General features: G+C 42.4%; 1 protein-coding gene across 1 annotated transcript in view; it reads left to right on the top strand.

Moving 5' to 3' along the window:
- The window catches only part of LAMA2 (laminin subunit alpha 2), a 599,384-nt gene that overhangs the window by 202,748 nt on the left and 373,089 nt on the right, over positions 1-23,547 (top strand). The window contains exons 11-12 of the mRNA XM_056856226.1: positions 2,623-2,783; positions 22,779-22,919. Coding sequence (XP_056712204.1) covers positions 2,623-2,783; positions 22,779-22,919 — 302 coding nt within the window. The remainder of the gene's footprint in view (positions 1-2,622; positions 2,784-22,778; positions 22,920-23,547) is intronic.

Genomic DNA, 23,547 nt, shown 5'->3' on the forward strand with positions numbered 1-23,547 from the left:
GAATGTGCGGCTGTCCTCGTCCAGAGCCAGGGCCTTTTTGGCCCTGGCCCTGGCCTGGTGGAATGCTCTGCCTAATAACATCAGGGCCCTGCGGGACCTGAAGGAGTTCCGCAGGGTCTGTAAGACAGAGCTATTCCGCCAGGCCTACGGTTGAGGACGGCCGCAGGTGAGACTAAGTGAGATGTGTGCTGGCCTCCCTACTCCCCACCCTCAGTTTGTGATCCATTTGAGGGTGGATAGCCAAACCAATTATATGTTATGGTTGGCCTCATCTGCTACAGTAAGCACTTATATACGGCGGCCATCTTTTAAATTAATTGGGTTGTTGTGGTTTTATGGTTTCATATATTTTATTGTTTATTATTATATTGGGAATTTTAATGTTGTAACCTGCCCTGAGCCCAGCCTGGCCGGGGAGGGTGGACTAGAAATAAAATAAATAAATAAAAAAAGGTAGCAGCTGTGGCCAGGCATACTTTGTACCACCATCAGTGGGTAAAGATTTTTTGTCTAGTGTTTCCTTAGTGATCCTTCCTTCTTGCCCTGTATTTAATTATTTTTTTTATGTTTTTCAGTGTATTTTAGCTTGGTTTTATTTGTTTTAGTGATGGGTTTGGTTTTCATGGTTTTCGGATGTTTTTATTATGTATGTTTTCAATCTGCTGCCATGGCATCCCTAATGAGGATAGACAGGCAGGGTATACATTTTGTAAATAAACTAATTAATAAAGTAAATAATTAGGAAATTAAATAAATAAATAGAGCAGGAACTGGACATGTTAATGCTGTTTTTGGCAGCAGCTACACATTTAGTATGCCACCTAGTTTAGTTATCAAGGCTATTTTACAATCAGGTATTTCTGAATAGTTTTTAAATGAGTAAGTACCAGTATACTTCCTTTGCATGTTAGAGATCTGGATGTACAAGAATGTCTTCTCATGAGTGAAAGGAGTTTCCTCAGAAACAACTCTCACAGCCCAATCCTAAGAGCACTTTCAGGCAAGTAAGCCCCACTGAGTGATTAGACCTTCTCAAGGTTGTTTTATAAGAAACCTTCCCAATCAAATAATGTGATGCAAGCTTCTAAAATGTAGGATTGATTGCTTTTGCTATTCTGGGTAATGTGTTTCTTTTCTTTTCCTTAATGAAACTCATTCTAATAAAGAATGAGAACTCCAGGCTTAGCAGCTGTAATTAAAATATATTCACTTGCTTGCTGAACCTTTTTTGGGAGGAAATTATTCCTACCCAGTTGTGAAGGTAGAGAAAGTTCTGTATACGGAACTTATTAATGAGCCGCTCTGACAGTCTGCTTCCATGAAGTCAGGCTAAATGTGTTTCAATTCTCACAGCATATACAGAAAGAAAGACAGAAAGACAGAAAGACGCCAGCTTTCCTCAATCTTTGTAAGCTGGGGAAAGGATTGTGCTCATTTGAATGAAGAGCTGAAAAATTTATTTATTTTTCCAGTAGATTTTCTCTATATATTTGCAAATCAGTATGAATGCACATTAGGTATATTGAAATAGACTTTGTAGGTGCTGGTTGTTTGCTTGAGGGAAACATGTTTATTTGGAGTAAAATGAAAACCTGCTCCTGTGAGGTGTCTGTCTACCCAAGCAAGAATAAAATTACTCTAATCCTTGAATATAATGGAGAAGATGATAATGAGTGATTCTTTCCAAAGTTAAAGCATACAAATGGAGTCTTTCCTGCACTGAAGCAAAGGATTATGGGATGCAGTTGGTACAATTGCCTGTTACAGAACTGTTAAGAGAGCACATCATCAAGTTTATTGTATTGCATGCTTACAAAAAGATTTCAGTTCACACACTGACCAGGAATTGACTTTTAGAAATAAAAATTTATAGCACTTTACTTCACACACACATACACATACCCATGATGCCTTAACTAACTATAAGGTGAAATTGAAGTATTTAACTTGTCTATTTAAGTTCCCGTTCTTGTTGCTCCCAATATGCCTCACTATTTTTTCTTCAATACATCCAAAACTCACTTCCAACAATAAGTCATTCTGTTCACATAAATAAATAAATATTAAATTTTAATAGAAATGAATACCAACTAAGGCTGAGGACTGATATCCTATGAAAGCTATTTAGACAGTCCACAGGGGAGTTGGTCTGAATCCTGCACTTCCATGCCACTATTGGTGCATGCACATAGGTGTGTGTATGTGTTTAGTAGCCACCTCTGCTGAATGGAGCAGCAAGGATCTTAACCTTAGCAGTAGAGGCTGAGTGTGGTCCAAGGTTGCAGAGGGCAGACTCAGCGCATGGCTGAACAGTTATCAGCATTCAGCAAGTTTGTAAATCCTGTAATCAGCCCCTCTTGCCTGCATGGAACATCACAGCCAGGCTCAGCACACTCTGCTGACTATTCTCTTGCTGCCAAACACTTCAAATCAAAGATTTGGACGATCACATTTTACAAGTTAGTTTCATTTTTTTAAAAAGAAAGAAAAAAGAAAAGGAAAGGGGGGAAACCTTGAAATAATAATAGATGTGTCACATTTTGAAAATTTCCTTTAAATTTCAGCCTTCTTAATATTAGTGAATACCTAGCTAAGCTTCATTCTTGTTTTATTTTGTTGCAGACCTGCTCCCTGGATTTTGCCACTGTAAACCTGGCTACATAGGAGAGAGGTGTGACAGATGCTCATTGGGTTACAAGGGCTACCCTCACTGTGCACCCTGTAACTGTTCTCTGAAAGGCAGTTTAAATGATGACCCTTGCCTAGGACCGTGCATCTGCAAGGTATGGATTACAACCCTTTTTCCCCCATTGAGGGTAAGCTTGTCATCTGTTCTAAGAGAGATTAGAAGCTTTTTCTTTATCCAGTCTCTCGGTTGTAAGTAGCTCTTAAATGTGCCTGAGTGTCAGACAGTATCTTGAAGTATATCTTTTTGACATGAATGTGATACCTTCATCTTGAATAGTTATTGGGCTTCACACTGGCAAGTACTATTGCTAATCATGCATATATGGGTAAACTGCCACCTAGTAATCCTTCTATAGAAATAAATAATACTTGAGAGCATAAAATACATTTATTTCTAGCTTGACTCCATCAGATTGTGTGCCACTGAAGTACTTACAAAACAACTGTTGACAACAATCAAAGCAGAATTAATTTTATATTTGGTTTTATCTAAAATATGTCACCATTCTAGTCAGATCTAGTTTTCCGTTCACGCATGTAGTTAATATGAATACTGAAATGAAAACTGAAAACACATAATATGTATACATTCATCCTCTCCCTTTTTTGTCTACTTTTCACACTCCCTTGAAAGGGAGAAAAATTATTTCCATGGGGAAAAGGGAACATACCGCATAGCCAATACCTAGGCAATTGGGCTTGTACCTGTCAACCTAGTCTGTCTCATTACTGCTTGAGACAGAATGTAAAAATGGAAATGTCTGAATGCATATCCCATTAAAAGGGGTGCAGTGCAGATGGACATTATTGGTATCTAATTGTGCATCTTCCATCTGTATTCTTCCCTAGTTAATCTTGTGTGACTATGAGTAGACTTGGGTCAAAGTGAAAACCCTCCACCAAGTAATCACTAGGGGAGGGCTTCATTTATTCACATTAACAAATCTGCTTGGCTGAAATCTTGCCCTGAAGATCCCCCCTTTTGCTCTCCATTCCTAAATGGCAACTTTCACCAAATCTCAAGAAAATTCGACACAGTATTAAGTGGAAGTTATTGGCTGTGTTCTGGATAGGGTTGGGCACATTGATAAACCCAAACCTAAAATAAACCCCAAATTGGCCGTTTTGGCTTCATTCAGGTTTCAGGAATCTGACCTGCCACTTCTTTCTAATGCTGACTTTTTTATTCCGGGAAGAGCGTTTCACCCAAACTTCCCAAGACAGACCCTGACGGGATGCAGGCACAAGCATGTGCTCACCTCTGTCACCCTCAAAGACCAGAACTGGGAAGCCAAAGGCATGTTGACCTTGAGGAAGACTAACTGCTCTGAATGCCAGGGTGCCATGTGTGAGTGATGTGGGCTGAGCGTATCACCCAAATGGGAAAAAACACACTCCGGCCAGACCTACTCCTTCCTGGCCCAGTAGTTCAGTGAACTCATGGACTGCAACTCAATAGGCTTCTCAAGGCACCATTGCAGCCCCCGTTTCCTTTCTCATGTGCCTTGTCCGACTGCCCGCGCAATGAGCATCTGCAGGCTCCTCTTGGCAGTTGCCCGGGGGGGGGGGACATGGCAGGTTTGGAGAGGTGGGGGCAAGCAGCAGAAGAGCTGCTTGGGCCCCCTGCCTCCTCCTCCACTGGCAAGCTCCCCCTTTGGGCTTGCAACTGCTGCACACGCTGGGAGAGCTCGTCTCTCCAGCACACCAGCTGGTTTGCCCGCTCTGTGATTCTGCCCTTGATGGTCACCAACATGTTGACCAGCTGCTGGAGATGGGTTGTCACACCATTTTGCAGTCTCTGCACCAGGGCGCACACTGCTGGAGTGTAGTCTGCACGTCCTTTGGCTGGCTCCAGAAACTCAGCCATCCTCTCATGAAGTATGTGCATCATGGGAATTACCAGAGCCAGCACTGGCGTGTCAGATGAGAGCAACTGTGTGTAGTCCTTAAAGGGCTGAAGGAACTCCACAATTTGAGTGATAGTCTACTGGTTGTCCTGATTGAGGTGGCTCTCTGGCTAAAACACATCGCTCTCACAGAACAATGCATTGAGGGCTCTCCTCTGCTCCACCAAACGCTCAAGCATGGCGTGGGTGGAGTTCCAGCGAGTGCTGATGTCGCCCTTAAGGTGGTGCTCTGGCACACCTTTCTGGGTCTGCTTCTCACACAGCAGAAATTTGTCCTTCAAACTTTGTGAGAAGTGACTCATGAGATGCCGGCATTTCATGATGATATGCTGGAAATCACGAGTTGTGGCGTCCAGTCTGGATTCCTCAGAAGAGCCCAGACCCGGGGCATCCCTAACCACAAGGTGGAGAAGGTGGGCCATACAGTAAATTCATGCCTCCAGACCCAATGCCGCTGCTGTCACCCGGATGTTTTTGCCACCATCCATCACCACGAAGCCCACGGTGATACCCCTGTCTACCCAGGACTCTAACTGGTGTCTGATGGCGGCAGTGATGTTGTCTCACGTGTGCACCAAAATGAACTGCTTGTTGTGGAGCAGTGCCTGGTGATATCCAGCCTGTCAGCCCTCATCCTTCCTAGTGCAGCTCTCCCCACCCCCACCGAGAACCTCATCAGGTTGCCACCAGTTTGGGAGAGATACCCGTGCTGCAACTGCAGGCTACTCTAGATATCAGATGTGAAGTGCACGGTTCTCCCGGCAACACAGGAAATCTGTGCCTTCACATACTCCCTGGCAGCCCTGTACAATGAGGGTATCACAGCCCTGCTCATCATGGTGCAACAAGGGGGTGGGGTGTACCAGGGAGCCAGGTCACCGAGCACCCTTTGGAAGCCAACTTTCTTTTCTTTTTTTTATAATAATTTTATTGGTTTTTATAATACAAATTTTCCATGATAGTAAATAACAATAAAAGCAATATGAAATTCAAAATTCTAACTCTATGTTGTTATAATCTCTTGAATTCATAACAAAAAAACAAATTAGAGGAAAATTTATGGCTTCCCCATCACCTCTCTCCGCCTCTTAATAAAACATTCATCCCATCGTAATTGGTCTGATCTTAACTATCATAAATTCATTTAACTTTCATAAAACATCTTCTATTAATATAAATGATTATAACTCTTAATATTAATTGTGTCTTCTAGATCAGATTAATAAGTATTCTTCCATTTTCCCCAGTTTTAATTCATATTCACAATATTTCATCCAATCCTCCCATTCCCCTAAAAATCGAACATTGTCTTTTTCATTTAGAATGGCTGTAAGTTTTGCCATTTCCACCAATTCAAACATTTTCCCAATCCAGTCTTTTTTCTCGGGAATTTCTGCCCCCTTCCATTTTGCTGCATAAAGCAGTCTCGCAGCTGTTGTAGCATAGATCAAAAAAGTTCTTTGTATTAGCAAGTCGTCAGGTATCATACTTAATAGCATCATTTCTGGTGTTTTGGGTATATTTTTTTGTACTATTAGTCTCAGTTCATTGTATATCATATCCCAAAAATCTTTAGCTTTATCACAAGTCCACCACATATGGTAAAAGGAACCAATTTCCGTATTACATTTCCAACATTTAGGGGATGTCACTTTATATATCTTTGCCATCTTCTTAGGTGTTAAATGCCATCTATACATCATTTTATAAATGTTTTCTCGAATTGATTGCGCGTTTATTCCTTTCAAATCTTTTGACCAAAGTCTTTCCCATTTATTTAAAGCAATATCATGACCGATATTTTGAGCCCAATCAATCATAGTTGGTTTAATTATCTCCTGCTCACAATATAATGTTAAAAGTAGATTGTACATTTTAGAGATCAGTTTCAGATTGTTTTCTAGTAACATCTTGTGGAAAGGGGACTTTTCTTTAGAAAATCCATTTTTCATATCTTGTACAAAAACTGATTTAATCTGACAATATTGCAACCATTGTAAATCCTCTTTGAGAAATTGAAATTCCTTTAATGAACATTTTTTCCCCTCCCAATTAATTAATTCCTGGTAAATTATAAATTTGTCCGGTCTAAGTGGACGTAATGTTAGCATTTCTTGCGGTGAAATCCACATCGGAGTTGTTGGTTCCAAAATATGTTTATATTTCATCCAGATACGCAGTAGAGAGGACCTGATTATATGATTCCTAAATGATGCTTGTATCTTAATTTTGTCATACCATAAATAGCCATGCCATCCACTAATATTATTAAAGCCTTCAAGCTCCAGTAAACGTGTATTTGATAAGGTTATCCAGTCTTTTAGCCATGTTAAGGCTACCGCTTCAGTGTAAAGTTGAAAGTTTGGTAGTGCTAAACCTCCTCTAACTTTAAGGTCCACCAAGTATTTATAAGCAATCCTCGGTTTTTTCCCTTGCCAGATGAAGTTTAAAATGTCCTTCCTCCAAGTATCAAAGTATTTAACATGTGATATTATAGGCAAATTTTGGAATAAGAAGAGCATCCTTGGTAACACATTCATTTGAATTGTTGAAATACGTCCCAATAGTGACAACTTTTTATTTGACCAAATAGTCATATCAGTTTTTATTTTACCCCATAATTTAAAGTAGTTGTTGGTTAACAATTCTTTGTTCTTCGCTGAGATCCAGATTCCCAGATATTTAACTTTATTGGCCTTCTCCCAACCTGTAAACGAGATGAATTCCTGTTGTTCTATTTCTGATAAATTCTTGAATATTGTCTTTGTTTTTTCTTGATTAACTTTAAATCCCGATATTTCCCCAAAATCGTCCAGAGTCTCTTGTAGTAACTTCATTGATTGTGTTGGGTTTTCCAGAATTAACAGGAGGTCATCCGCGAATGCTCTCAATTTAAATTCATGTTTTTTAATTTTTAGACCGCGAATGTCCTCCATACTCCTTAGTTTACAACATAATGTTTCCAACACCAACAAAAATAATAACGGAGACAAAGGACAGCCTTGTCTAGTTCCTTTCTTAATTTGACAATTTTCCGACATTGATTCATTCACCAAAATTTTCGCATGTTGGGATGTATAAATAGCTGATATACCTTTCAAAGAACGGTCTCCAAAATTTAATTTTACCAATGTTTTTTCCATAAAGTCCCATGAGACCATATCAAAGGCTTTTTCCGCATCCAAAAATACAAAGGCGGCTGATCGTTGTATATTCTGATCATAATATTCTAATGAGTCCAATAAGATTCTTATATTGTCTTTAATTTGCCTTCCTGGAACAAAGCCCGCCTGGTCCTCATGTATAAGGTCTTTAATAAATTTTCTTATCCTATTCGATAAGACCGAGGCATAAATCTTATAATCCACATTTAACAACGAAATAGGTCTATAATTTGATGTTCTTTCTGGGTCTCTTCCTTCCTTAGGTATCAACGATATATATGCATGTGACCAAGTTTCTGGGGCTACTCCCTTATCCAAAATTGTATTGCAAAGTGATACAAAAAAGTCTGCTAAGTTGTCACTAAATGTTCTATAAAATAGAGCAGTTATTCCATCTGGTCCAGGTGTCTTATCCGGCTTTTGTTTCATTATTGCTTCTTGTATTTCTTCCCTTGTGATTGGAGCATCTATCCATTCTCGTTGGTCTGTTGAAAGAATATTCATCTGTATTGAACTTAAAAACTTATCTATTTTCTGTTTTGAAATATTTTCTTTCTGATACAGCTTAGTGTAAAATGAAACAAATTCTTTTTGTATATCTGTAGTTGAATGGACTGGTCCTTTAGCAGTTTGAATTTTTGTTATAATCTTCTTCTGAAATGAGTCTTTCAGTTGTGTTGCTAAAAATTTCCCAGGTTTATTAGCATGTTCAAAATATTTCTGTTTGGCAAATTTTAAGTTTTTGTTCATTTCCTCCATTATGACCAAATTTAATTGATGTTTAGATACAGAAATCTTCATTTGTATTTCATTTTTCTCTTCTTCTTGTAACGCCATAACAAGTTTTTGTTCCAAATTTTGTAAATCCCAAAGTATATTATTGGTAAATTGTAGTTGAGTTTTCCTCCACGCTACATGTTTCTGTATCATAAATCCTCTTAGAACTGCTTTAAACGCATCCCACACTATATTCAACGTAGTTTCTCCATTAAGATTGACTTCAAAAAAATCTTTAATCAGATCATATAATTCTTTTTGAATCTTATTTTCCTTTAAAAGTTTATCATTCAATCGCCATCTGAATGCTTGTTTATTGTTCCACTCAAATGTAACCGGATTGTGATCAGAAAAAGTTCTTGGTAAAATATGTATTTTACGTAGTTGCGTAAAAATTGATTTACTAGACCAAATCATGTCTATTCTGGAGTGTGAGTCATGTCTCGCTGAATAAAAGGTATATTTTTTGGCTGTAGTATTCATTGTTCTCCAGATGTCTTGTAATTCCAATTCTGTAGCCATGGTGAAGAAAGTTTTAGGTAAACATCCTTCATTTTCGTCTTTTGCTTTTGATTTTTTATCCAAAATTGGGAGAATAACGCCATTTAAGTCACCCATCAATAAAATCTGGTCATTGGCATACTGAGAGATCAGTTCATGCAATTGTCCATAAAATTTTGTTTTTCCTTCATTGGGAGCATATATTCCTACCACAATCGTCTTTTGCCCCAATATTTTGGTTTTTATAATTACAATTCTCCCTTCGTTGTCTTTATATAGTAGTTCAGGACTAAGGCTAGAATGAGCATATATTACTACTCCCTTAGTTTTTGTTTCGGCCGATGCCACAAATGCTTGTCCAAGCATTTGTCTATCCAAATATTTTTTGTGTTTTTTTGCTATATGAGTCTCTTGTAAACAAATTAGGGAGTATTTATACTTCTGTAGATATTTAAAAATTCTAGCCCTTTTAGTTTTTTCATTCAAACCATTCACATTCCAAGAAATTACTTTTGCCACGGTACAATGATTATTGAAGCAAAAAATGCAGTCTATAATTTAGTTCCTCCTGCTGCTCCCTGTGGTTCTTCTTCTTGTTGTTGTTCTTCTTCCTCTTCCTTTTGATCCCCAGTTAATCCTTTAAGATCTGATTTATATTTTCTCAGAAATTTTCCCACATCTGCTGTAGATGTAATTGTCATTTTCATTTCTTTGTAGGTAAAAGCCAAGCCTTGTGGCATAATCCAGCGATATTTGATACCATTAGCTTTCAAAACAGACACAAATTCTTTGTAATTATTCCTCTGTGAGAGTAAATGTCTTGGTATGTCCTTTAATAAAATTAGAGGAATGTCTCCTGCTGACACCGGGTTGTCATAATGCATCTTCATGATCTTATCCTTAATCCTAGTGTCATAGAACACTATCATCAGGTCTCTTGGCTTAGATCTTTTCATTCTAGCAGGTAATGGTATTCTGTATACTCTGTTAATAGCTTGGTTCAATTCTTGTTCGTCCATCTGAAACAGGTAAGCCAGATTTGGGACTACAGTTTCTTTGTTATCTCCCATCATATCTGGAAGGTTGCGCAGACGAAGGTTGGCCTCTCTCACTCTCATCTCCATCATGGCTATTTGATCTTTTACTGTTGTCTGATTTAATTGTATTGTTTCAATCTGTTTTTCTTGGCTTGCTAATTTTTTCTTTGTATCCTTATGCTCTTCCATCACTTTCTTTATTGATGAATCCATTGCTTGCATATCTGACTGCATAGTACTCATTTGAGTTTTTACTTCTTTAAGATCTCCTGTTACCACATCCAATTTATGGTCAATAGCTTGAGATGCTTGGCCTAGATTTGTCATCATAGAAGTTAACTGTGCCATCTGTGTAGACATCTGTGTAGACATCTGTTCAAGCTGCTTATTTGTTGCCTCTGTTTGTTTGGCTAACATATCCTGTAATTTCTTATCCATAGCTAAAACTTGTGCTGAGTCCTTCAGTTTAGTATAGGCAGGGCTATGCAGTGAGCCAGAACGGGGTCGGGTTCCAGACATTTACATTGGAATAAGGCTGGTAAAAGTCATGTTCTCAGACAGGGCCCTCCAGATGGTGGTTAATAGAGGGTAATTCAATGATCAGCTTAATAATTTTTTTGGGTTGAATAGAGCTGAATTTGGCTTTAAAACAGCTTAATAAAGTTTTGAAATACCAACGAGTTTTACTGGACGCTCTAGGTCGGATCTACCAGGAAGTATTCCGGAAGTTGTATTTGCCGTGGACCTTCTACCGCCTCATCTCGATGGTTGTTTCCTTCAGGAATTATTTCTGTGTTACTCAAGTGCGACGCGTATCCGGTCCTCCAGCTTGCTTCCTGTTGTTGTGACTCAGATGATAGAGAGGGTGGTATAGAGGGGCTTCCGGTCTGATGAATCCCTTGCTGCTAACGTGGCAGGAAATTCTTTTTCACCAGAGAATCAGGAAGAAATTCGCCCTCCCCTTCCCTCAGAGTTGCTTCTCATTGGTAGAGATTTTAGTCCGTCATCTAAGCGTCCTTCCAACTCTTTGTTTTGATTTAAGCTGATCTGTTTGATAAGGCTCCTGCCGCTAATCCTGATGGAATTTACAAATCAAACTTTCCCGATTAAAATAAGGGAGGAGCAGAGGTACTGGGAATATCTTCATCTACCCCCCGGTTATTCGAAAATGCCAGTAAAAGACGAAGGGTTCTTTGTACTCACTTAGGCATCGAGAGGTGAGGTTCTTCTCTTAAAATAGTCCTTTATGTTGGTATTAAGGTGGTGGAGGGTAGAGCCTTATGCCAAAGTTGCGTTTTGGCGATTCCTTTCCCTATGTGCCCTCGCAGGACCGGCGTCCAGAGCTCTGGGGGGCTTATAAAGCTCCCTCAGAGTCTTTGGGAGATCACACTGCGTTTATGGGCTGCAGGGAGTTCCTGCTGTCCGACCCACTTGCAAGGGTCGGATTGGGGTGCATATATCACCCCTAAATTAGCGCAAACTTGGATTTTCCCCAGGACAGCCTGAGGGAACGTCTTACTCGTCCCAGCGCACCACCGGAAGCTCTGGAAGCCAACTTTCTTGACAATGCTGAAGGGCAGGCCGTCAAGGGTGATCATCTCGCTGATGAGACAAGAGGCCCTTCTCGCTGTGGCCTTAATCCCACCTCTTGGCACCCTACCAGTGCCACCCTCACCAAGCATCTCGGACAGAGTTGTTTGGCGTCACTTCCCTACAGGAGACCCTGCACTGCGTGCAGCGGGGAGAGCACCAGGTGAGGGCGGTGATTGATTCTTCCCTTGGCTGGCTCCTGGCCCCTTGGCCACTGCTTCACCAGACACTCTCACTCTCTCTCTCTCTCTCTCTCTCTCTCTCTCTCTCTCTCTCTCTCTCTCTCTCTCTCTCTCTCTCTCTCTCTCTCTCTCTCTGGAGAAGCACTGACTGCTGGTGCTTGGTGTCAGATGGTTCTGGAGTCCGGAGGTTGAGAGATGATTAAGGTCTCTCCCTCGACTGATCTGGGCCCTACCCAGCTGGCACAGTGCATAACATGAATCTTCTCCCACCTAGAATTGTTTCCAGACCGAGGATGTGAGGAGGAACCCATCCTACCGAGTATCTATGGGTGCCACCGGAGGTGCCTCCTTTGAGTAGCTTGGGGCAGACACGCTGTGTCTAGGGGGCACAGGGAGAGATGGCGGCTGGCCAAGGGGTTGAGATGGCTGCACCTTTGGGTGCACCTCCATCTCTTCTTCTTGCACCTCGTCTACCATCTCCTCCTGTCTCTCCTTGGAAGGACTGCTTGGGTGTGAAGGAGGCAAAGGTGATGGTTGGCCCAGCACCTCTGCAAGTTCCTCCACCACTCTCCTGGACCTTGGGGTGAGCTCCGAAAGACTCATGTCCATGAAGCTCAGGCCCAAAAACACCCCAGGCTGCTCCTTCTTCCCCTGCTGCTGGGGTCAACAACAGCAGGAGGAGAGACAGCCTGAGCAGCAGACCCCCACCTAGTGCCAGCACCTGTGGTCACCTGTGCGGGTGGGACAATTCCAGAGGCCCCCTCCACAAAAAGAGTCCTGCATGGATTCTTCATTGTACCACTGCAGCCAGAGACTGGGGTGATGGACGGCAGCTCTGGAGCTGGTCTCTGCTCAGGTTGGGGGAGAGCTGCAGCCCTCCCCTCCACTCTTCTAGTCTTCTCCTTCACTTTGCCCACGGGGCCCTTCTGAGCTGCACCCCTGTTGCTCATTGTTCCCCTGGGCCAAACTCTGGTTATCTGTAATTCAGGGAAATTAAGGGCTTAGCTACCTTTCCTTTTCTAGAATCAGTCCCTGCCCTGGAAACTTTTTATGAACCCTCCCCCAAGAAAACTAAAGGGTTTGTGTTTTTTTGTTTAAAGGCCCTAACCTTGAGTTAATAATTTGTTGTTTCTTTGTTTTTTTGAACAACTACCTGGTGATGAGTTCCTGGTCTACACCTGTCCAAGTTTAACCTCTCACACTGCCCTGGAGATGGAATTAGGAAACTTTAAAAATGGGAAGTACCTGATAATATTAACCCCTATCTAACTCTGTGCTCCACCAATGAATTCCCAAGGAACCAGGGGTTTTTCTACAAGGAACTGCTTCCCTAACTAGCATGACCCTTTCAAATCCTCATGGCAAAAAATCTTAGATGAGAAACTGGCGTTGCTGGGCTTCTCGCAGGATATGTTACCAGATCTTGGGAAAACTGAAGCTTTTGCCAAAATTAAAAAGCGCATTAAAGAGCTCGATTATAACAGCACTACTTTTCGTGCTCGTCGCGTCTGTTCATCCCAGTTCTTCGGAATACCCCCTCCACATGGTCTGCCTGCCTATACATATTATCTGACAACTCCTCGTCTCTGTAGAGCTTTTTGCTTGGCTAGATTGAATGCTAACCCTTCTATGGTAATGCAGGGCAGAATTCTGAATATACCATACTCAGACAGGATCTGCCCTTGCTCTTCTGGCTCTATTGACTCATTAGCCCATGCCCTTTTGGAATGCCGCTTTTATGAGGAACTTCGATTGCACTATATTTCCCCCCTTTTAATATACAAATCCAATGCCTCTGTGACTGACATAATGCCTTTTTTACTAAGCGACAGGGACCCCAAGGCTACATTGTCAGTGGCAAGATTTGTTTCAGTCCTTATATCCGTCCAACACTAGATATATGCTGCTCAAGATCAATTGATCAAGGAGCTTCTAAGAGATAAAAGGAAAAAGGAAAGGAAAGGCTTCCCTAACTGTGTAACTGTAGCTCTAACCTCAGCTGGCCTCAATAGTGCCCAGGAGAGCCTACCAATTAATTTTTAAGCTATTTATTTAAGTATTTGGAAATCAATATCCTTCACTCTTTTTAAGACCTAACAGAAACCTAATTGGTAAGAAACTACAGCCCTACAGCTATGGTTTAAATCTGAGGGAAATGTAACCCAACAAGTTCTTAACAGGCCCTTATTAAAGCTAGAATTGTCTCTAAAATGGCTGAATGAACAACAAACCTTCCAAGAGAGTGTGCTAGACTCAATAAATCTACCAAAGCCTTATGCAGACCAGAGAACACAAGAAGACACAAAATGGCCACAAAAAACCCTCTCTCTAAAGACAACAATGAGAATGATGACAACCACAACAAAGCAGGTCCTGCCCCCCAAACAATCAATCAAATCAACTCCTTTCAGGTGAAAGCTAGCAATGAGACAGAGAACCCCCCCCCCCCACAATCCAAACAGTGGAACTGTGAAAGAGCAAGCAGTGGAGAAATGGAAGCAGTGCCCTCCAAACAATCAATCAAATCACCCCCTCAAACTAGCAATCCCCACCAACAACAACAACCAACAGGCCAAGGCCTGCTGGCTTCTAGCAACATTTAGAAAAGAAGCCCCAAATACAACAACTGGTTTAAAAGGAAAACAATATCTCAAACCCTTCGATGTCTTCTCCTCCAGGCAGCAGACAGGGAGGAATCCAATCCAAGCAGCAGGTTGTAATCCAGCAAGTCAGGATGAGGTATCAGGATGCAGAGGGAGAATGAGGCAGCAGGATCTAAAGCCAAGCTTTGCCACCAAACTCTCTCAAACCTCTGTGAGGAATGGCCTGGTCTGGGAACAAGAGTTGCTTTTATAGTATTTTATAGCCAGAGATTATGATGAAAGGAGATAGGTCTCCTGTAAATGCAACAAGGGCCAAAACATGGAGACTCCGCAGAAAACGAATAGCTGAACCCCAAAAAGCTGAATATGCTTTTTTGGGTAATCACATATTTGGCTTCAGGCAGACCCCCAAAACTGAATATTGCTGAAACGGCTAATTTCAGGCTTATTTTCGGTTCAAGTATATTGATATGCACAACCATTTTCTGGAATAAGCAGAGCTGCAAATCTGATAACCCTGTTTACCATTATCTGTAAAAGTTTAATGAAATTTCTGTCAAGTGTTTTCTTTTGAAATTTTCAGTGAGGCTGAAACAGTCCTGGCTTCATAAAATATACTGCTGTATGTGCCCTGATTCCACTTGACTTCTTCATGTTAGGGGTGTGTGATTTGTTTTATTTCATTTTTTAAAAAAATGATTAGTTTTCCCTTAATTCAATATTCAGTCATTTTTGTTTGTTTTCAGAAGAAAACACATATAGATTGTCTTTGACTTCTTTGTTTTCTATTTGGTTGGGATTAAATTTTATGGGCTTGTAGCTCTCATCCAGGAATCTTTCCTGCCAAATAACAGGCAGATAGGAGACAGTTTTATAGGAAATTAAAATTCTCACAGAACAAAAAGAAGTAGACATTTGGCACCTTTCGAAGCAGGTAGCTTTGTACAAAGGGCACACAGATCTGTTTGGCACCTAAGGAAAGGCAGGCAATGTTACACCATAGTCAAAAAAGCCTACATTGGGTACCCCAAGAAGAAAACAGTGTTATAAAGGAGAGAGAGGGGAGTGTTTAGCACTCCAAGAAATTCAAATAAAGTCATAGAGTGTGCACAGAGATGTGCATTTGCCAGCCTAAGATAGCAGGAAGCATAGAATGAGCACATGGAGGTATTTGTCATACCAAGGAACAGGTAGGCATTCTTTGCATTCTGCATTTTCCAGATGTTGCTAAGATGTAAATGTATGCCTGGACCAGCTGAATAGAATAGAAATTTTATTACAGTCAATGACCAGCACAAGTAAAATAGGTAAGTTACCAATTTACAGTAGTCTAAAAAACATCTGAATAAAACATGCTGGTTCATTAGTTAGTATAATGAATGAACCACTTGGTAAGAAAAGGAAAGCACATATAATATAACTGTTTGCCTTCATTTTCAAAACTGCTGGTTAGCACAGCCCCTCCTCTGTTGTATGTCAATTGCAGCGGCACAGAATCTAGCAACCAAATACATTATATCTGAGTTACCGTATATACTTGCGTATAAGCCGAGTTTTTCAGCCCCAAAAAAGGGCTGAAAAAAGCCAACTCGGCTTATACGCGGGTCAATACAGTAGGGGAGGGGAGGGGGAGGAGGGAGGAGGGAGGAGGAAAACTTACCATTGCCGCCATCCTTCGCTGCCGGCCCGCTCGCCTTCCCGCGGCCTGGGAGCGGCCAGCGGGGCCTGCCTGGGAGCAGGCAGGCCTCGCCTTCCCCCGCCCCCCCCCGCCGCCGCCCCCCACCTCCTGCAGGGCCGGCAAGGCCGCGCCGCCGCTCCCGCCGGGCCCGCGAGGGTTCTTCCGGCCGGCAGCGGCCTCCTGCAGGGCCGGGAAGGCTGCGCCGCTGCTGCCGCCGCCGACTCTGCTGGTGAGTAGGGGGTTCAGGGGCTCTTCCCCCTCCCCCCTTGAATGGCACTGGGGTCGGGGTGGGTTGGGGTGGGTTGGGAGGTCCCGGGAGGCCGGTGGGAGGGCGACCTGGGGCAGGGGCAAGATCTTCCCTGCGCTCTAAAATGGCGGCCGCCATTTTAGAGCGCAGCTTTACCAGAAAAGGGAATTTCTTATTGACCCTCGGCTTATACGCGGTCAATAAGAAATTCCCTTTTCTGGCCTCAAGTTTGGGGGGGTCGGCTTATACTCGGGTCGGCTTATACCCGAGTATATACGGTAACTTCTTGTAGCAGGGATGACATATGGAACTGTCCAGACTGGCTGGAAGATTTATGAATTAGTGGTGAGATGAACCTTTCTCTGATATCTGTATAATATTGACAATGAAAAAGAGCATGTTCAAGGGTTTCTATATATCCAGAACCACAGGGGCCTTTTCTCTCCTCATATGGCATCTTCCTGTAGCGGCCTTCCTGGATGGCTGAAGGGAGGGCTTGGCATCTGGCCAGGGTGAAAGCTGTTCGATGTTTTGGAATTTCAAGTCTGCTTAGATACTCCATGGGAGTACTGGACCAGCTGTGTTTTCATCTGATCAATGCATGTCTAATGCAGAGATGTCACAATGTTTCCTGCTAAATAAGGTGCAAGATGGACTTTTGAACTGGCATATAACCGTCTGCATTAAGTCTCTAAACCCTATGACCTCCATCACTGAGTAGGACTCATTCTAATCATCTCACTGATACAGTTGGAGATCCTGATTTCTGTTGGTTGGCACTCTTTCCATGCCAACATCTTGCGCGCACACATCATGACTTCTATTGGGGCCTGGTGGTGATGGTGTCGTTCTCAACTGCAGGGGGTTGAGAGGCATTCGGGGCCTTCTGACTGTCTTCCCTCCTTTTGTTCCTGAACACATGAAGATGCCTTATACTGAATCAGACCCTTGGTCCATCAAAGTTAGTATTGTCTACTCAGACCAGCAGCGGCTCTACAGGGTCTCAGGCAAAGGTGTTTCACATCTCTTAACTGGAGATGCCAGGGATTGAACCTAGGACCTTCTGCATGCCAAGCAGATGCTCTACCACTGAGCCACAGCCCCTCCTTATCTTGAGATGGGGAGTGACTGGGTTCACTTTACCTGCCTAATCTTGCAGAAACAGTCTTTTTCATGATACCTGATACTTCAATCAGTCTGGATTCCCAGTGTGGATCTAAACACATTACATAAAGATAATAGCCCTCTTCAGGGGTTATGTTAGCCGAGCGTTTCATTCACATGAAATGGGAATGCAGCAACCACCTGTTTCAGGAGCATGGCATGCACTATTGCTGTACTGTAGGAAAACAAGGCAATAATGACCATGCTCTTTAAATCCACAGCTGGTGGGCTACCACTCCACATGAAGGGAATGCTAACATAACATCTGCAGAAGGATGACATTCAGTAGCAATCGATGGCACTTACTGCCAAAAAGGGTGCTTGGAACAACCAGCATTTCATTTTAACTTTGTATTAAATCAAGGTTCCTTAGAGCTAATATTCAAATAATCAGTTTCTTCATACATTGTGTATTTGCAGATCTTTCCTGGTGATGCTCAGCTTTGGGAGGGACAGAACCTTTGTGTGTGTGTGTGTGTGTGTGTGTGTAGAAGCTTCCTTTCAGGATTAATTAAGGGACTTTGACACAAGCTGAAATTCTTCTCAGGGTTAGGAGTCTAAAGAAAAATGTCACTCGATTAGGTCTTGCTGCATATACTTATAAAGCTACAATGTGACAGCTGATCAGCCCAGAAATCTCAGGGTATTAACCTTGTTCCCACTTGGCAAATGTGTAACTATGAAATACTCTTTTTCTCTTTGAAATAAAATTGCTTCCTATCAAAGTTTTAATGCCCAAACTAGCAAACCTAGAGGTTCAGATAATGGGCAATTTCTAACTATATTCTTAATATGAAGAATGCACAACATCAAAATGCATCTGAATTGGACCAGTAGTCCAAAGTTCAAGTTATTTATGATTCAAGTGCAAAGAGAAAGAGAGGGAATGATTTTAATTAAAAAACTGATGTTTAGGCCAGCTGTGGAGCAGAAATTGTTTTGAGTATCCCATATGCTTTGTTGTTCTTAGGTTCAAAGTACAGGTTTATAGAGAGATGTTCTGATGTGGTTTCAGTGCATTAGCATTTCCTATCTCTGTTCTGTTTCATTGGTTCCTACTTGTGATGCTCCATACATCTACCCATAATATTTAGGGCCAAACTAGATGACATCCTGGGACCTCCATATATAGAGGTCTTGTCCCGAAACATGTTGAATGACAAGAAGAAGGGGTCCTTATTTGGATCTGATGCAGGGAGATCTGTGTGTTTATCCCAATGCAGAGTATACCATCTCCATGGGACAGCATCAGTTTGGAAAGAGGATACAGAGAAAAGGCTCAACTCTTTCTCTCTCCAGTGCTGTGATCTTCATTTGAATACCGTATCTCTGCTTTTGAACATTATGCTTTGCATTTTTACAGAACTCCAAACATCTTGTCTAGTCTGGCTCTTAGTTTGAGTCTAATGGTGGCTCTAGATGGACATTACAGTATTCACAAGTGAGACTTCACAATTGGGCTATTCTTCTTTAGGCTTTCCCCACAGTAGTCCTTTCTTTACATGTGCATATGTTTTAGGGCATACACAATAAGAAATTAGGTTTCACATGTATACATTTGTATACAACACAGATGACTTTCCCACCCACAAACAGACATTTCTGTGTACTGTATGAGTCAGATCATGTTTTCAGTAGTCAAAGAAGGCTTTGTGATTGGCGAGAGCTTTGAACAACTTTATGGGTCATGAGCATGAATATTCACAAAGTCCTCAATGGGAAAGGCAGAGTAAATTTGCTTCATTTCCCTCTCCTGCTCCTCACAGCAGTGTATTTTGAACTATCTTAATGAGTTAGACTTTTTTCAAAGAGAGCCAGATTTGATGAAGTGAACATGCGTGAGGGCCGACCATTTTGCCTGACATTCTTAATTAAATTAATTAAATGCGAATTAACTATTTTATGCCAAGTTTACTGCAAACTGCATACTTATTATGCCCATAACCACAGACTGCACCACAAAAACCATGGCTACATTCCTTCCTTTCCCCAAAGCCCCTTTCAGCTCACCGGACGCCCCCAGCTTCTAAATCTCCAACCTTCCTTCTGTAGGGAGGGAGCAGGAACTCTTCCCCCTCCCCCCCGCTCATGTGCCTCTCTGGGACTGTCAACTCTCTCCCTTCAACCATGCCGGGGGTATTCTGTCCTCCCCTCATCTGAGCCAGGAAATAAACTGGTTTTCATTATCATGGAATCCAAGATTCAAACACTCTGACATCTCCCGTGCAGGGAGGAATGTGGAGTTTTTCTCCCCATGAGAGCCAGTGTGGTGTAGTGGTTAAGAGCGGTGGGGTCTGATCTGGAGAACCGGGTCTGATTCCCCCACTCCTCCACATGAGCGGTGGAGGCTAATCTGGTGAGCTGGATTTGTTTCTCCTGCTCCTACACACAAAGCCAGCTGGGTGACCTTGGGCTAGTCACAGCTCTCGTAGCCTTACCTACCTCACAGGGTATCTGTTGTGGGGAGGGGAAGGGGAGGGCGATTGTAAGCCACCCTTAAGTGGTAGAGAAAGTGGGCATATAAAAACCAACTCTTCCCTTCTTTCCTTCTGACCTCTTTGCTCTCTGCTCGGGGCTTTGACCTCCGGAATGAACACGGGTGTCCTCTGCAGACTCGGCCCCTTCTGAACGCGCCTCATTTCCAAACACGATACATGCCAGGAGTCATTTATTTCCCCCACCCCATCCCTTCTTTCGAAGCAGCCACTTGCCTTGGAGAGAACCTGCTAGGGGGTCTGACTCCAAACACTCCCCGCCCTCAAATACAGCCCCCTCTCCCCCTGCCTTTCCTTGACTCAATCCTCCCACTCAAGACCCATCCAGTCTCTCCCCTCCTCCCTCCCACCCACCCCGCCAATCTGGATCCCTCGCGAGGCCTCCACAATGCAGGGAAGGGGCTGCATCTCCCCCCCCAGCCTTCTGCAGAGAGGAAGGAGGAGAGCCAGACGGAGCAGCCCCCCTCCCACTCCCAGGCTTTTCGGTGTTTGTGTGTGTGTGGGGGGGTGTCTTTCCTCTCCCGGATTGGGGCCAGCCTCTGACCTCCCTTGCATTTCCCTTCCCCCCCGCCACCTTTCCCACCCTCGAGTCCCCCCCAACCCATCCTCAGGATCCCCCTTGACCCACTCGGGAGGAGCTGCTGCTGCTTTTCCATGCTTCAGAACAACAAAGGCCGTGTCCCCACGCACGGGCTCTGGGTAGGAAGGAAGTGGCCTCTCTAGGGTTTCAGACTCGCTGGCCTTCATTCCGGGGGGTGGGGCTGAGACAGCCAATCGAGGCGACCCTCCACCCAAGCGTCACCCCCTCGGTCGGGGATGCAAAGCACAGGCGCAGCCCCCACGCGCCCCCTTTTCTCTCTCTGCAAAACAGGCTGGGGGGGCGTATTAAACCAGCCCAGGGGCCACAATTGGCCCCCAGGCCGGACTTTGGACTTGACTGAGTTAGATCCTCTCCTCCTTTACATTGGCCACTGGCTCACTGAGGGCCAGTGGAAGGATTTTTTTAAAAATGGCACCATTCTGGCGGTTCAACATCAGTTCCAGAAAATACCCAAGAAGTGATGTCATGTTGCCATGTGATGATGAGGCAACAATTTCATGCCACTGGTGTGGCTCCATTTTCTCCTCGTTCCCATGCCCCCCACCATCCCTGATGGCTGGCAACTCTACCTGGATTCCTCCCCAGCATTCTTTCCCTATATAACCATTCCACCTTTTATCCTCTCTCATACTTCCAAAGCCATACAGTTTATGCAAGTTCAGTATAAACTTCCAAGTCACCTATGGGTAAAAATAGAACTATAAAACTAAGTGGTTATATGCACAACAAACTTCTTTTTGTAGTTTTCAGTGCAGACTTTTTTCCTTAGCTTTAATCTGCATAAGAACCCAAGAAATTGATTGTATAAAAGCAATAGTAGACAGTAATGAGCTCATCCCACAAGCTACTGTTCATTTTGTTAAGTGTACAGAAAGTGATTGAGTTAATTGCCTTGGGCAGTTTAACACCAAACTGAAAAAAACTTTCAAACCACATCAGTGAAGCAATGCATACTTCATTCTGGCCGTAATAGGATAGGTGTTCTTTTCATGGAGTGTTCAGCCTTTGCTGGCTGCAAGGCAGCCATACTTGTCCATCTGTGCATGGCACACATGCCACTGTGGACAGGAATAGAGATTGTATACAAAACAATGGCTCTCTGACAATAATTGGCTCTCTGACAATAATTCTTGTTTGCTAAATCTGAAAAAAATGTTGAGTTTCAGTTTTGGTTCTGTTATAAATTGAAATTCCAATTATCTTTTAGGATACCTGGAGAACATATGTAGCTATAAACGAATTATACTGGTGACCACCTGGCAATTGATCAACATTTAGATTTTGTGACCCAGATATGAGCAATGTTTTGTGTCATTAACACTCCAGTCCTATGGAGAGTTACTCCAATTCAAGCCCATTGGCGTCAGTCATAGGACTGAACTGTTAGATTTCATGATTGAGTTCACTACAGTAGATGTATTCAGAATATACTGCTGAACAAGAAGAGAATTGATTTTGCTGGATAGCATATTTGGCATAATAATCAATCCATACAAACAACTGCTGGTTATTGTAGATATGCATAACCATACATATAGCATAATAGCTGGCCATATCCAAAGACCATTATGCTCCTATGACTTTTGTGTGTGTTTGGTCCATTCATTTTATAGTGAAAAGAACAATGTAGTTATGGAAATTCAGTTGTGTTAAAAAGTGGGAGAGGGTAGTGCCCAATGTGTGAAGTCATGGTCAGCCATGTAACATCTTTAATTGTATTATGGCTTAAAATATTGATGTGAGATGCAGGAACCTCCAGTAATATCGAGTCTACATATCATGGAGGACTGAGGTTGAGTCCTGCAGTGTAGGAAAAAAGCTGGACAAGAATCATTATTAAATAAATACATAAATAATATGTCCCCAACTCGTAAGTTGGGTGTACCTGTCCTGCTTCTGGGCTTACTGAATGTCTATGTGTTGGATGTCATGCTGGAACAGGTGCATAGCCCAGAACAATATCCTTGAAAAATGTGATGGTGACGGCAGGTGGATGTATACTACAGAAAAGTTTGAGCCTCATTTGAGAGAGAAATATTTCTCTAACGTCTTCCTTTCTGTGTTATATCAAAGCTGAAAAAGAGCATAAGTGTGTTGTAAGGTAATATTTTAAAACTCTCTAATGTTCTAATACTGTTTTTCAGGATCATGTTGAAGGAGAGAACTGTGATCGTTGTAAACCAGGCTTCTTTAACCTGCAGCAAGACAACACTAGGGGCTGTGAAGAATGTTTCTGCTCAGGAGTAACAAATGAATGTGTGGGCTCTCACTGGACCTACAACACTGTAAGAAAAAGTGGAGTACACATGTATACATACTACTGGTTTAGCTTTTTAAAAATAATACATCACTGTGTTTTGTACTTTCACAAATCTTTCCTCAAGAATAAAATAACACGATTCTTCACTGTAAAAGCCAAATTTTCAAAGTGTTGACATTGCGAGACGTATATTCTATGCCTAGGAGAAAAATGCAAGCAACTAACTCATAAAAAATTGCTGTTTGAGAGTAGTTGAAGTAAGTATTAGAGAGACAGAAATGGTAAATTTTTTAATATGACTGTTAAGTTGTCAGTCAATTTGTATGGTTGGAATTATCCTAGGTTTGGTTCTTGTGGGTTATCCGGGCTGTGTAACCGTGGTCTTGGTATTTTCTTTCCTGACGTTTCGCCAGCAGCTGGGGCAGGCGTCTTCAGAGGAGTAACACTGAAGGACAGTGTCTCTCACAGTGTCAAGTGTGTAGGAAGAGTAATATATAGTCAGAAAGGGGTTGGGTTTGAGTTGAATCATTGTCCTGCAAAAAGTATCAAAGGTAATGTGCTAATCATTGTCCTGTAAGTATCAAGATAATGTGCTAAAGAGGGTGTGGTATGTTAATATGGAACCATTGTATCCTGAAGTGATCTGTTAATGT

This window comes from Euleptes europaea, chromosome 10 (assembly GCF_029931775.1).
Source record: "Euleptes europaea isolate rEulEur1 chromosome 10, rEulEur1.hap1, whole genome shotgun sequence".
Lineage (NCBI taxonomy): Eukaryota > Metazoa > Chordata > Lepidosauria > Squamata > Sphaerodactylidae > Euleptes > Euleptes europaea.